This window comes from Chinchilla lanigera, unplaced genomic scaffold (genome assembly GCF_000276665.1).
Source record: "Chinchilla lanigera isolate Chin_1 unplaced genomic scaffold, ChiLan1.0 scaffold00071, whole genome shotgun sequence".
NCBI lineage: Eukaryota > Metazoa > Chordata > Mammalia > Rodentia > Chinchillidae > Chinchilla > Chinchilla lanigera.
In genome coordinates, this window is record NW_004955472.1 from 7,711,466 (window position 1) to 7,724,768 (window position 13,303).

A 13,303-nucleotide genomic window follows, 5' to 3' on the forward strand; every position below is an offset into this window, starting at 1 on the left:
ATATATAACTTAATGAAAGGGAGGAGCAGGGGCTAAATGTGGTCTCTCAAAGAGATGAGAGCAGAGGCTTCATGACCAGTGGCTAAGACTCTGGCCTGTGACCTCTCGAAAACATTCTGATGATGATACCATGAGAAAGCTGACCTCAACAGCACGATTGGTGCCACCCAAGGAACCTGCATTTAGGGACATATTTTTGAACATAATCATCAAAATTCACATTCCATCTGGGCTCGTATCAATACCAGCCCAGAGCTTAACACATTTCCTGTGTCACCTTACGGCACTACCCTCTCCGAGTCATGCTGGAGACTGGTGCTGACTTCTTTCATCACTCCCACAACCTGAGGGCTCTGACCAAATTCATTACTTAGTTCCACTTATATTTCTGTTATCAAGGCCAAGACCATTTTATAAGGAAGATGCACATTGAATTTTACACACCTGATGCATATTGGGGATCAGTACTATTTTTTAGGGCTAGGAATATAGAGCACTTGCCTAGCATGCACAAGGCTCTGAGTTCAATCCCCAGCACCACACACACACACACAAAATACAGCACTATTTTTCTGTAGCAAAGATCTCTTCAACACCTTACAGCCTTTGCATAAGAACACACATAAAAGTGTATTCTTCTCTGGAAGGAAATACTTGCCATATAATATGGCATCTACAAAGTTAACAAGTAGTCTATCATCACAAATGGAGCAGAGCAAAGCTCTGAACTATTTTGTTCACTGAATTTTCTGTGCTATACGGAACATTATCTAATCTTTCACAGTAATATTTTTGTCACTAATCACCCTGTAGTGACCTCAAAATATTTCTCTCTTGTTTTTGCATTATTTTCCTTGTAGGCAAGATTGGTTTGAGTAATGAGCCATTAACTAAGATATGGAAATGTTTTTCTTAAAAAAAAACAGCCATAGAAATTATTTTGTGCCTGAATCAATACCCACATAATAGAACTAAGCTGATTTAGAAATTAAAGATGGAGCTATGTTTTTCAGATTGCATTCAAGGAATCATTTCTCACTTTCTGAAAAGGTGTTCCTGACGTTTTTGAGAACAGGAGGTACAATCCACAGAATGCTTCCAGATCTGCACCCTTCTGCATGCATCTCCATCCACACAATCCAGAGCTGCTCGACTTCCAATTTATTTTTTTTTCTTACATTTGGGCTTCACGTGAAGGTTTTGCTTAACTAAAAACACATAAAATCTCAAAGGTTATCAATTTCAACTCATTTTTCTAACAGTTGAAGAAAAATGAAATTTAAACAGAATATCAATGAAAATACATTCCATGTCAGCATGACACACCTGCTCCTATTAGCGTGCTTCCTACCCACCCACCGCCACCCCCGCCCCCGTCCAAGTTCAGCACAGCTGCAGATAGTCAAGTTCTTATTAACCCCATTCCCTGATCTGGAAGTATTGGCAAGCTTCAAGGAAAAATCAGGTTAAATGACTGCATGCTAAGCCTATTCCCTTGCGTGTCGTACTACTTTAGAATTGTATTGGGTGGACTTTCAGTAATACGTGTTTGGAATAATGTGTTGTATCATTCCTGTCTGTACGGTTCCCAGGAGTTTGTTTAATTATTAGCTATGTTTAATTTTTTTTACAGTGTTCATGATCATCTCACTTTTGTAGCAGATGTAGCTATCTACAGTTCTGAATATTTGAGGTGAAGATTAGTACCATCTTAGCCAAAAGCACTTCAGAAGCCAGAGTACTGGCAATAAGATGAAAACATGTTAGCAAAAACCGTCCCTGGAATAAGGTGACCCAAGGTAGTTGGTGTCACTATGCAGTTCAGGCTGGCCTTGAACTCACTCTGTAGCCCAGGCTGGCCTCAAACTCACAAAGATCCTCATGCCTCAGCCTCTCAAGTGCTGGGATTACTGGCATGCACCACCACGCCTGGCGAATTTTACTTAATTTTTTAAAGCTCTCTAGAAAATGGAAAAATCTGTTTAAGAATGCACTCATTGTTTCATTATATGTCTTTTTATTTACTTACTACACAAATGTATTGAGTACCCATGTGCTGGATACTGCAGTAGCCCTGGAGAGGCAGCAGGGCATCAAGCAGATGTGACCTCAGCCCTCCACAGCTTACAAGCCAGGGTAAAAGACGGAGACAGAAAATTAATTACACTAACAAATATAGCGTGGGCACCGAGATAGGTACTACAAAAGAGAATGACAAGATGCTGTGAGATGGCATAGTGGTGACCAGTCAGACACCCTGGGATGGGAGGGTTCGTGGACATTTAGTTCAACAGACCACTGCAGTTAACTAAGGCAAAGTTAGAGACAGAGGAGATTAAAACAAACTCCCTACCCAAGCAAAAGCGTAACTGCTGGCAGGGTTTCAAGGGATGAACTGATACTCACTGGGTTCACTTCTGCAACAATCTTAAATCTGTCATTAAGCTCTCTTGGCATTGATTTCTGTGTGTTGGGTGCTCAGACCCACTGGAGCCATTTCTCTATCAACCCTATGTGAAGGTGCTTTCGGTATCTTTTCTGCCTTCTTGCCTTCCCCGAAGTCCCCAGGCATGTTTCCAACTCTTTAATCTTTTTTAAAAAAAATTTCTTATGTTTATTTGCCGTTTGTACTTCTTCATGTGAGAAATGTGTATTCATCTCAGATGCCCATTTCTGTATTGGGTCTCTGAATTTTGTGGGCCTGATTTTTTTTAATTCTTTATATGCCCCAACCCTTTAATCTTCCTATGTTGTGTTAGCCATGATCCCTTCACGTATACGTAGTCAGTCTCGGAGTCGAACCTTTATCCTCCAGGCTCTTCCAAGAAGATGGTGGGCAGTTAAGGAGAGGATGGCAAGGTGCACAAGACTACACACAATGGAAATTACTAATTTCTTCGCTGTAGAGGTGGGAGCTTGGAGTTGGGCATCCTGCATGCGACTGGGCTGTGTCTCACACAAACGATTCTCACTCAGGAGTTGTGCCAAGCCAGTTTCCCCCAAGGGCATGCCCACTTTCCACCCCTGCTTGCCCGCCAAATGGGTCCTTGTCTGTCTGCTGAACAGAACGGCATCCTCTCTTGCCAAAATTTTCCACTCAGACTAAATAACACAGGTGTTAGTTAGAACTGGGATCAGGGAACTAGTGGGAAACTTTTGTATTCCCAGGGACTAGGCCGAGCACGCACCCAGGGAGACTTTATTGAACATGTAGTACATGGGCATTGAACTGGACTTTAGAGGTTGCCTGGGCAAGTCTCGCTGTATGGAGGGAAAAAGAAAAGCAACTGAAGCCCATGGAAAAGAGACTCGTTTTTGTCATACAAAGGAGAGTAGCAGCAACAGCCCATTAGTTCTGATTTCTCCGCAAGGCCCTTTCTTTCACTCCATGGCCAAATCCTTAGCATGCAGGAACTTGGGATATTTACAGATCTGGCAGATGGACCTGCAGACTCCAGGGGAAACCAGGGCAAGAAAGGCACGACACTGAGGAGAGAGGCAGCCAGAAGGTGGGAAGGGGTGGGCGGAGGGCACAGAAGTACCCAACCGGGGTCACTCTCCTCTCCTCTCCTGTCCGCTCTGTCCTGGCAGAGGACGATGAGTGGGCCATGCTGGTCCAGCGGCAGAGGGTGTGACTGGCCTGGGAAGGCTGTCTTTGGATCCACACGCATTCTCTCTCTCGGGGCTGTTCTCCTAATTCAGTCAGTTGCCATTTCTTAACCCTATGCTGCCTAAAGAGGTGCATCCCCGCACCCACAACCAAACATCTCTGTCCTGCACGACGGCCCTGAAGAGCCCTTGCTAACAGTATTCCGCTCTCCAGCTTCCCACAGAGAAGGCCATGTGATTGACTAGCTTGCACAAAAAGAGAATAAATCAAGAACTGCTCCAAATGACACCCCACTGAGAACTGTTAGAAGAGCAAACCAAAGAAATGAGGCTGAAATAAAAGAAATTCAGAATCGTGATTGTTGCTAAAAGGAGATCATCAAAGATTCTTGCCTTCCCAGCAGGCCTAGGAGTTTACCGTGCAGGGAAGGAAGCTAACACTATTTTATTAGACAGTACACAATAAGTACTATGCTGGTGCTTCACAAATATTGTTCGTGTGAATTTGCACATACTTCTGGACATGGAGGTGCACACCCGTAATCCCACCACACAGGAGGCTGAGGCAGAAGGATTTCCATGAGTTTGAGACCAGCCTGGGCTATATAATGAGTCCAAGGCCAGCCTAAACTATGTAGTGAGACTCTGTCTCAAAAAACTAAAACAAATAAATTGAAGGAAGGCATACATATTCCATTTTCTAAGTTAAAAAGGCCCTAAAACCCAGAGATTTTCAAGGCCACAAAAGTGGAAAAATGGAATTTGAATTCATGTCTCACTAATATTAAATCTCATAATGACCTGCTATGCTTCAGTATAAATATGACAAGACAGGTCCATTTTAGTCATCACTGTATCTCTAACAATTAGCACAACGCTTGGCACATGATAGGTTTGAACTCCATACGGATGAGTGAACAGCTGGTCAAACAAAGGAGTGGGACCATCATCCCATCAGGGAATTCATTCAGGAGCAGTTGCTTAAGGCCTGTGAGCTGGGCTGTGTGCTGCCCTCTGTAGGTCAAGAGAAGAACAAAGTATGGTTTCTGGCTTCAAGAACTCACGGTTTGGTCATTTAAAGACATAATTATAGTTAATGCTATACAGGAAAACACTGACAGATTTGACCTCAGGAAAACCCAAAAACTTTGACAAAGAGAAAAGAGTATTACATAAACAAAGTTTAACTACCAGGTGCGAAGAATATTGTTATGTGTAAAACTTAAGCATTAACATGTATTATAAATAACTATAAATCAATAAGTCAGTGGCAACCATGGAGGAAGAAATATACACACCCAACCATAGTAGGTGGAATGAAATAAACCCTCTAGTTTTCATTCCCTTCCATGAGATGTGGAGTCTGTTTCTCGACCCTTGAATGTAAGTGTGGCCATGGGACTTCCCTTGACCAGGGGGCATTAGCAAAAGTGACACAGCAGAGGTTGGGATGGGGTTTGCCCACTGGCTTGCACTCTCCCTGCTCCCTTCCACTCTCTGTCAGGGTGGAAGATGGAGATGACCCTGAGGAGAAGCCTAGACAACCTACTTGAGTCACCAGTAGAGTAGGCAAGCCAGTCCCTCTGAGGGCCAGCTGACCACTACCAGCTAAATGAAGGAACCATCCGAGACCAGCCAGTGCCAGCCAGGTCATCAGATGATCAAAAAGGTCCAGACCAAAGAACTTCCCAGCTGACCTACAGAATCCCAAGGAATAATAAATGTTTGCTGCTTTACTGTTTGGAATGGTTTATCAGTCTGCAAAAGCTAACTGGTATATATGGAGAGAGAGAGAGAGAGAGTTGTTTAACAAAATACAAACTAAAAGGACATCTTATTATTTTCCTATTGAACTGACAAAGAACAGAGATAGTCATTATATCTGGTGCTGACTGATAAATAGGAGCATTTACATTGTTCACACGGAATATAATATTTAAAATAGCTTAACAGGATGTGTTCACAATGTCTTCAGTAAGAACAAAGTTACAGCCAGACATGGTGGCACATGTCTGTAATCCCAGCACTCAGGAGGCTGAAGCAAGAGGATTGGTGTGACTCTGAAGTCAATCTAAACTACACAGTGAGTGCAAGTTCAGTTTGAACTACAAAGCAAGACCTTGTCTCTAAACCAGAATAAAGTTATATAAAAGCAAACTCTAATTTGTCAGTTTTATTATATATCGGACACAACTCTGGGCAACAAATAATGACTCATGTAATCCTCTTAGCAATTGAGTAGTATGCAAGTACTCAGACTATCCCCATTTTACAGAATAGGAGACGAAAGCAGAGGAAGGCGAAGTACTTGGGCACTGCTCTACAGCTGATTACTGGTACAGCCAAGGTTCAAATTCAGGTAGACTGACTATAACTCATTCATTTAACAAACTATATTCATATTACACCAACTCACATCAAAAATTTATCTTTCAACAATCCACTGAAGAGAGTTTATCTTTTTAAGAAATAGTACTAGAAAAATTAGACATTCCTATGCAAAAAGTACTAAAACATCCCACTGAATACAAAAACTAACCAAAAATGATTCTATACAATGTAAAAATATTTTTTAGAAGAGAAAATCGTCATGGTTCTGGAGTTAGGCAGAGAATGAGTTGTTTGTTATGATGCCAAAAATGTAATCCAGAAACAAATTGATAAATTGAATTTTATCAAAACTTAAAACTGTAGTCTATGAAGACCTTTATTTTAAATAAAGGTTTTCTTTATAGAAAGGTACGTGCTGCTAAACAACTTCATGGCGGCATTCTAACCGTCCGGCTCATCCATTTTCTACCCTAGGTAGCGAGGCCCTGAAAAAGAGGCTGCTGTCCATGTCCAGAACTCCCCAGGGCCGAGCGCGCGTGTGACAGACTGCACACGGCCCCGGTGTTTGAGTTGAATCCAATAATTCCACAGGGACTGAAAGTCCCGTCCAGCGCAGGCGACTCTTTTGTGCAGTGCTAATTGCCTGGCACAATCACCCGCTGCCGGGACAGTGAGTTAAGAGCTTTGGTTTTGAAGTTCTCTCTCACTTTCCCCATCTGTAAATAGAAAATAGCTTCTAAATCACTATTTTTGTATGGAGGGCCGTTTCTTTACTAGCGTGGCACAAAGCCAGTTTGAGTGAGTAAATCTGTAGCGAACTGCAGCCTGTGTCAGGAGCTCAGGAGGATTTTGTTGTGTTTTAAGGCACCTTGGAGTAAGATTCCCACAGAAAGGAGGACTGCGAAGGCCTCGTGTCCTGCTGCGCGTGCCCTCCCTCACCTCAGACCCACACTGGCAGGAAGCAGGATGAGCAAGAGCTCGAGAAGATTCCCTGTGTTTCCTTCAAAAGCCTTTGATTTTCACCCCTGTCTTACAGGGCTGACCTTGACAGAGGACCAACTCTCCTCACACGCAAGTGATTCTGGACAGGCAGTGTCACACCCATGTGGAGAGGCCGCGGAGAGAACGGGGGAGTCAAGCTGCAGAGGAGGGGGTCAAGATGCGATACATTTGCGTGCCAGTGAGAGAGAACTTCAAAACCGAAGCTCTTAACTCACTGTCCCGGCAGTGGTGATGAACGGAACCATTATCTGCTGAAATATGCTGACAAAAAATTAAACTGAGAGAAAGAGATGAACCTGAACCATGGGCCCTTAAACCAGCGCTCAGTGACACTATGCGTGACCTCACCCAGGGGCTGTGTGTCTCTCAGCCTGAGACCCACCCCTGATAGTCTGCCTTTAAAAGTGACTCCCCAGCAGTCAGTGCTCTCTCCCTGCCAACAATTCTCTGGAATGTTCTTTGGCTTTAAAATCAAACCAACACTTATTTCCACCCCTGTGCTTTAGCTGTAAAATTGTGTTCAAAATATCTTTCTAATAAGAATGTTGAGAGGATTCATTAAAGAGGTCTTTTGCATGACAGTGCCTTATAGCACAAAATTACTTCCTAGAGAAAAGTGAAGTCACTTTTCTCTTGGCATTTTAGCATGACAGAAAAAGCCTGCTGTTTTTCCAGCCCTGAGCCTGGCCCTGAAAAGCTCTTTTCATTAGTTCAATGTGGATGTTGACAATGAAAGGGACATTGCACATCCCTTCTCCCTTCCCCATGCTACACTTCCCTTCTCTGTCCCGGGCAACAAGGCACCAGTTTGGAATGCCAAACCATCCACCCCTCAGGCACACCCAGCGGGTCACAACCCCTCTCTGGAGGAGGAGCTGCCCCAGGGGCCTTCTGGGCTCAAGGCCTTTGTTTTGGAATTCCTCTATTACAGGCTTTCAGTGAGTCATTTCTGCTACTGGATGTCACTTTTTTGGGAAGCAGTTTTTTGGGACATATTTTCCTCCCTTCAAATAAATAAATAAATAAATGCAGTACAATACTGTACACTTGGAACTTCCAGACATATTTGCTCAGAATGCCAACTAAATGCTATAACAACTTTTCATCTGCCAAACCGAGACCAATGTCTGCAGAGCGGTCATTGATAGAGAGATGTTCATTAACAGTGGGCTCCTGAGAAATCCCGGGTGTGATAACACTTAGGGGAATCCTCTAGGGCCCCTTCTTTATGAATCATGCCCAGAATCTTTCTGTGTGCACCTGCGCACTCTGTGTGTGTGTGTGTGTGTGTGTGTGTATGTGTGTGTGTGTGCAGTAATGGGGACTGAACTCAGGTCCTCTGCACTGAACTATATCCCCAGCCCTCTCCTTACTTTTTGTTTTAAGACAGGGTCTTGCTAAGTCACTGAAGTTGCCCAGGTTGGGCTCAACCTTGCCACTGTCCTGCCTCAGCCTCACAGAGTGCCAGGATTACAGGTGTACACGGCCACACCACCTCACATCTGGGCTCTTATGATGCGCCATCCTCCCTGTCTATATTCCCCTCCTCCAGCACTTCCCCCTCCTCACACTCAACTGGCTAACTCCCGTTTGACCTCCAAGACTCAGCTTGTGTATCCACCCACCCTGGAAAGCCTGCAGAGTGCCACCGAGCAGGAGCTGTGTCTTTTCAATGCAGACTTAGTACCTAGCAGGTACAGCAGTGTTACAGGCCATCGTCTCATACACAGCCTGAGCCTTGCATTTCATCACACGAAGGGCCCAGAAGGACAACGCTTCGTTTATGTGCCTGAGCAGACAATTATGGGGCCCACATAAGTTGTTCTGGCAGCAAGGAAAAAGCCTATCTGTACTGTCACTCCAGTGAAAGGTGTCCAAAATCGTGAAAGCCAGAGAGACAAGTTCATGAAATGTTCCATCAGATATTTTTTGGCATGGGCTAGTTTCATTTTTAAGTCACTTTTCATTTGTTTGTTTGTTTGTTCTTGAGACAGTCTCACTATGCCATTCTCAAGCTGGCCCTGAACTTCTAGGCTCCAGCTATGCTCTTGCCTCCGCCTCCCAAATAGCCACAACTTTAGGTACCACAGCAGCCACCACAGCAGCTCATACAGCCGCAACATCGGCCTGCCTTGCCGAGGCCAGGCTATCCCTCCATTTTTGTCTTCATTCTTACCAGGTGTGTCCCTCTCCGGCTCCTCTCCACCCAGCTCGGGATCCCCACGGAGCTACCTGGGCCCCTCTGGGTACAGCTGATGGCAGCACCCTCAAGAGTGGAGGGTGGAAGCAGAGGTCACTGGCACAGCTGTTCTCCCCCTCCCTCCCTCCCGAGCCGTCTACAAAGCCGCAGTTCTCAAGGGCAGTCCCTTCTTGCCACCGGCCTCTCCAGATTCAGTGACTGCTTTTTCCCTTCTGCACCTCGGGGTCTGCAATCATAACGAGCGACACTCGGCAGCAGATATAATCATGCTTCCTGTGTATCCCCACGGAACCCAAGGAGCACAGCTTGAGCCTCCTCCCAGCCTTCCCGCAGTCCCGTGCACACCTCCCTAGAGCTGCTGCTTCTTTATGGGACACAGTTTGAAAATCACTATTATCAAGTGTTTGCTGGTTCTGTTTCTCAATAGTTCTCAGTTAGCCATAATTACTAGAATTATTTTAATAACATAATAACCATAAATTATTGAGTACCTATCATAGTCAAGATATTTGTAATGCATTGTTAATTCTCACACCCGTAGAACTGGACATTGTATCTCCATTCCACAGATTAAGAAATGGGCTTCGACAAAAGAAAGAAATGGGATAACCAAATGGGAAGTCACTGTAAAACACCTGGAATACGTTAGAATTCATAACCCTGCCTTTGCTCCGATAGAGGCTTCGGCCCAGTAGCTTCTCCCTGTGCGCCGCTCCACTCTCATTTGCCTCAGTTCTTTGATCATCCCAGTAGAAACCCATGAACATTCCCTGGACCACGTGTAAGGCTACGATTCTAAATACCATGTCTCCCTTGACTCTCATTTCCCACTCCCCTCCTTGCCCAAACCCAGTAAGTAGCTAGGGCGCCAGCCCAGAGATTATGGCCTGCTCAGTGCTATGGAAGACTATAGCTTTCATGGTATTCTCACCGACTCCCAGAATCTCAGTGACCATCTGTTCCAAATCTAAGTCTTCCTCTAACCTCTTCCAGCTACAGGCACACGTTATGAAAATGCACGCTGGATACCTGATAGGCATCTTAAATACACTATGTCTAGAGAGAACTCAGCATATTTTCTCCCCTTAGCTTTTCTCTCTTCCTTTCTCGTTTCTTCACACCATACTTTTCCAATCATACCTGGTTGAAAACTGAATTATTGTCAACAACCCTCACCCCCTAAGTCCAGTGCACACTGCCGTCCACGCTAGCACCACACTGCCTCCGCACACCACTCTTTTCACACCCTCATTCTCTCTTGACAAACTGCAAAAACGTAATCCCTCTGATCACTTTGGCTGGCCCCAGACTCCTTGCAAGCTTTCCATTCCTGGATACTGCTCACAATGCTGCTTCTATTAAAGACAGCCTCTCTGCACGTACCTACCTGTTGGCTGACTTTCTTTTAAGATGCAGCTAACACTTCAATGGTGATAGAGACTTGTATCCCATTATTTTACGCAACTCAAAAGATAACATTCAAATGTACAGAGTGTATTAGAGAAAATATAAAGGATTTTAAGACATATCAAATGTGAGATCACATTTGCCTAACATCCTGTAGTGGAATAGATGGAATTAATACTGAAGTTGGAGAATAAAGGGATAGACAAAGAATTTATCAAGAAACAAAAAGAAAGCTGGGCATGGTAGGAGTCTGAGGCAGCACTCTGGAAGGCTGAGGCAGGAGGATGGCAAGTTCTGGTCCCTGCCTGGGCAACTCAGTGGGACTGTGCTACAAAACTTAAGAAAACAAAATGGGGATATAGCACAAATGAAAGCCCTGGGTTTAATCCTTAGTGAGAGAGAAGAAAAGATTAGACAAGACAAGACAAGACAAAATGAAGAAGGAAAAGAAAGCAAGGATAGCAACACTTAAAATTTAAAATAGAAGGCATGAAGGGAAACAAAGTCTATGGTATTATGTGCTAGACAGTGAAACCCGTAATGCAAGCATCACCGTCATTCATCTTTGTACTTCAATCATAATCAAATATGTAAAAATCTAATAAAAGCAAAAAAAAAGCATAAGGAAAGTATAATAGTTTGGGAAGATAGTATCATATGTCTTTCAAACTTTGACAGATGGACTGGACTAAAAATAAAATATAATAATTATATAGACATTATTTGCATATTTATATAATTTTAATGTATCTATAACTATACTTTAAAATAGGGAACTCAGATTCTTTTTTCCTTGAAAACACCCAAGTAGTGTTTATTGAAATTTATTACGCTCAGTGGGACAACAGACTTCAAAAGATCCGTCAGTATGGTAAAAATTGCACAGAGGCAAAGACGCTCTTGACAATCCTTTGAATAAGCCACAAAGGCTAATGTGGAAGTAAACCGGTCATGCACAAATGCAACCACCAGGCTTTCCACCAACCCTCCCTGGGCAGTGTCCCTGGGTGAGAATCAGATGAAGTGGTTGGCCATGTTCAGGAGCCAGGCACCGCGAAGCAAGTCCCTTCAAACATGGCGGTCACGGTGGCAGTGCCGCAAAGCACAAGGACCGCGGCCAAGCTGCATTTTGGGCATAAGCTCATGAAGGAGAGGCATAAGTGAGATCCATTGCACCGTTTGTTTTCTGCCTCTTTAGACCAAGAATATACAGCTGAATGTACTGAACAGTATGGCTTAGTGACATGGACAAACCAGTTAAAACAGACACCAGTCTGAGCATTAGAAAAGGGTGCTGAAGAATCCATGATGGGCCAGGCGTTGGGCCTCTCGGCTGACCTCTCAGTGCGTGACCAGAGGCCTTGAGAGCGGAGCCGGCAGCTAAGGTGGCCGGAGCGGGAGCAGTCGGTTCCAGCTGCAGTTATTTACCAAAGGGCACAGAAGTATTGCGCTTTTCATCCACCAGCACAGAGGAACCACCATGTAATACTGGAATATCAACCCTGTTGCATTCCCACGGTCACACACACAACACGCGTGAACGCACCCGTGTGCACACCCTCAGTGTGATGAAGTCTGACAAAGAGAAATTCCTTCATCAAATTGTTTTATGCTCTTAAGTGGACAGATAGAATGTTGGAAAGATGAGAACTCTGACTAAGTTATGCATAAATTCAATATAATTCAATCAGAATTCCAGTGGGGGGCACAGAAGCAAAACAAGAAAAGACAAAGGCCAAACACTGCATCGGGCAGCTGACACTCGTTAGCAAACAGTCTAATCGTTGACGTGAGGCTGTCTGCTCTGCCCAGGCATAAACCACGTCTTTGTTGTGATTCATCAGCTCGGTGTGTTGCGATCACGAGCCCATTGTCTGTGTTTCTGCATTCAGGATTGTGTCTGTGTGTCCCTCTGTACCTGTGTGTGCCTGCGTGTGGGGAGATTGTTGCTTCTCTTATTTCTAACTGAGGCTAAAGGCTGTGCTGCCATCAGGCCTGCTATCAAGCTGAAGACCGCGGCACAGGCAGGCGTAAGCAAGGGGGTGTGTAAATTAAACCACATCAAAGTGAAGCCAGAGCTAGGGTCAGAGGAGACCATGAGAACGCAAGTACCCGGGGAATTCACAAGGCAGACCTTGCAGAGAGCACTGGGATTCCACAGGGGGATATTCCGTCTTATCTAGAAAATGTTAACAGTAGCTATCTCTGAACGGTGGTGTTGTATACACAGAATAAAAAGATAAACATTCTGAAAATTGAATTCTTCAGAAAAAAGCAGTGACCTATGCCCTGCACACTAAGCCTTGGATTTACATTAACACCTTCACCGCGGTGACGCCCCAAAGCTGTCTCTGCGGGCAGACGCCTGTGCTGTGCTGCACCCACCTCAGAGCAGATCCTGTCGCGCCAGAGGACCTGCAGGCTGAGCCCAGCTGAGCCTGAGAGCCAGGCGCATGGGAATCGAGCTACCCTGAGGGTGAGGCCGAAGTCTGCCTTTAGTTACCCTCTGTGCCTCAGATGAGTCACTTGTAAAAGGGAGATAGTGATACTTGCCTCTAAGAGTTTACCTTTGTAAATTTTATGAATGCTGTATTAAATATATGGCAAGGACATGGAGAGGAGAGGAGAGGAGAGGAGAAGGAGAAGGAGAAGGAGAAGGAGAAGGAGGAGCAGGAGGAGGAGAAGGAGAAGGAGGAGGAGGAGAAGGAGGAGCAGGAGGAGGAGAAGGAGAAGGAGGAGGAGGAGAAGGAGGAG

At 44.7% G+C, this 13,303-nt stretch overlaps 1 protein-coding gene across 3 annotated transcripts in view; it reads right to left on the reverse strand.

Moving 5' to 3' along the window:
- Positions 1-13,303, reverse strand: part of Tek (TEK tyrosine kinase, endothelial) — a 114,341-nt gene that overhangs the window by 77,676 nt on the left and 23,362 nt on the right. For 2 of the 3 annotated variants that reach the window (XM_005401150.2, XM_005401149.2), the window contains exon 1: positions 1,040-1,145. The exons of the other annotated variant lie outside the window; for it this stretch is intronic. In XM_005401150.2, the coding sequence (XP_005401207.1) occupies positions 1,040-1,130 (91 nt within the window). In that variant the 5' untranslated portion in view covers positions 1,131-1,145. Of the gene's footprint in view, positions 1-1,039; positions 1,146-13,303 lie in introns of those variants that run through there. 3 annotated transcript variants of the gene reach the window in all.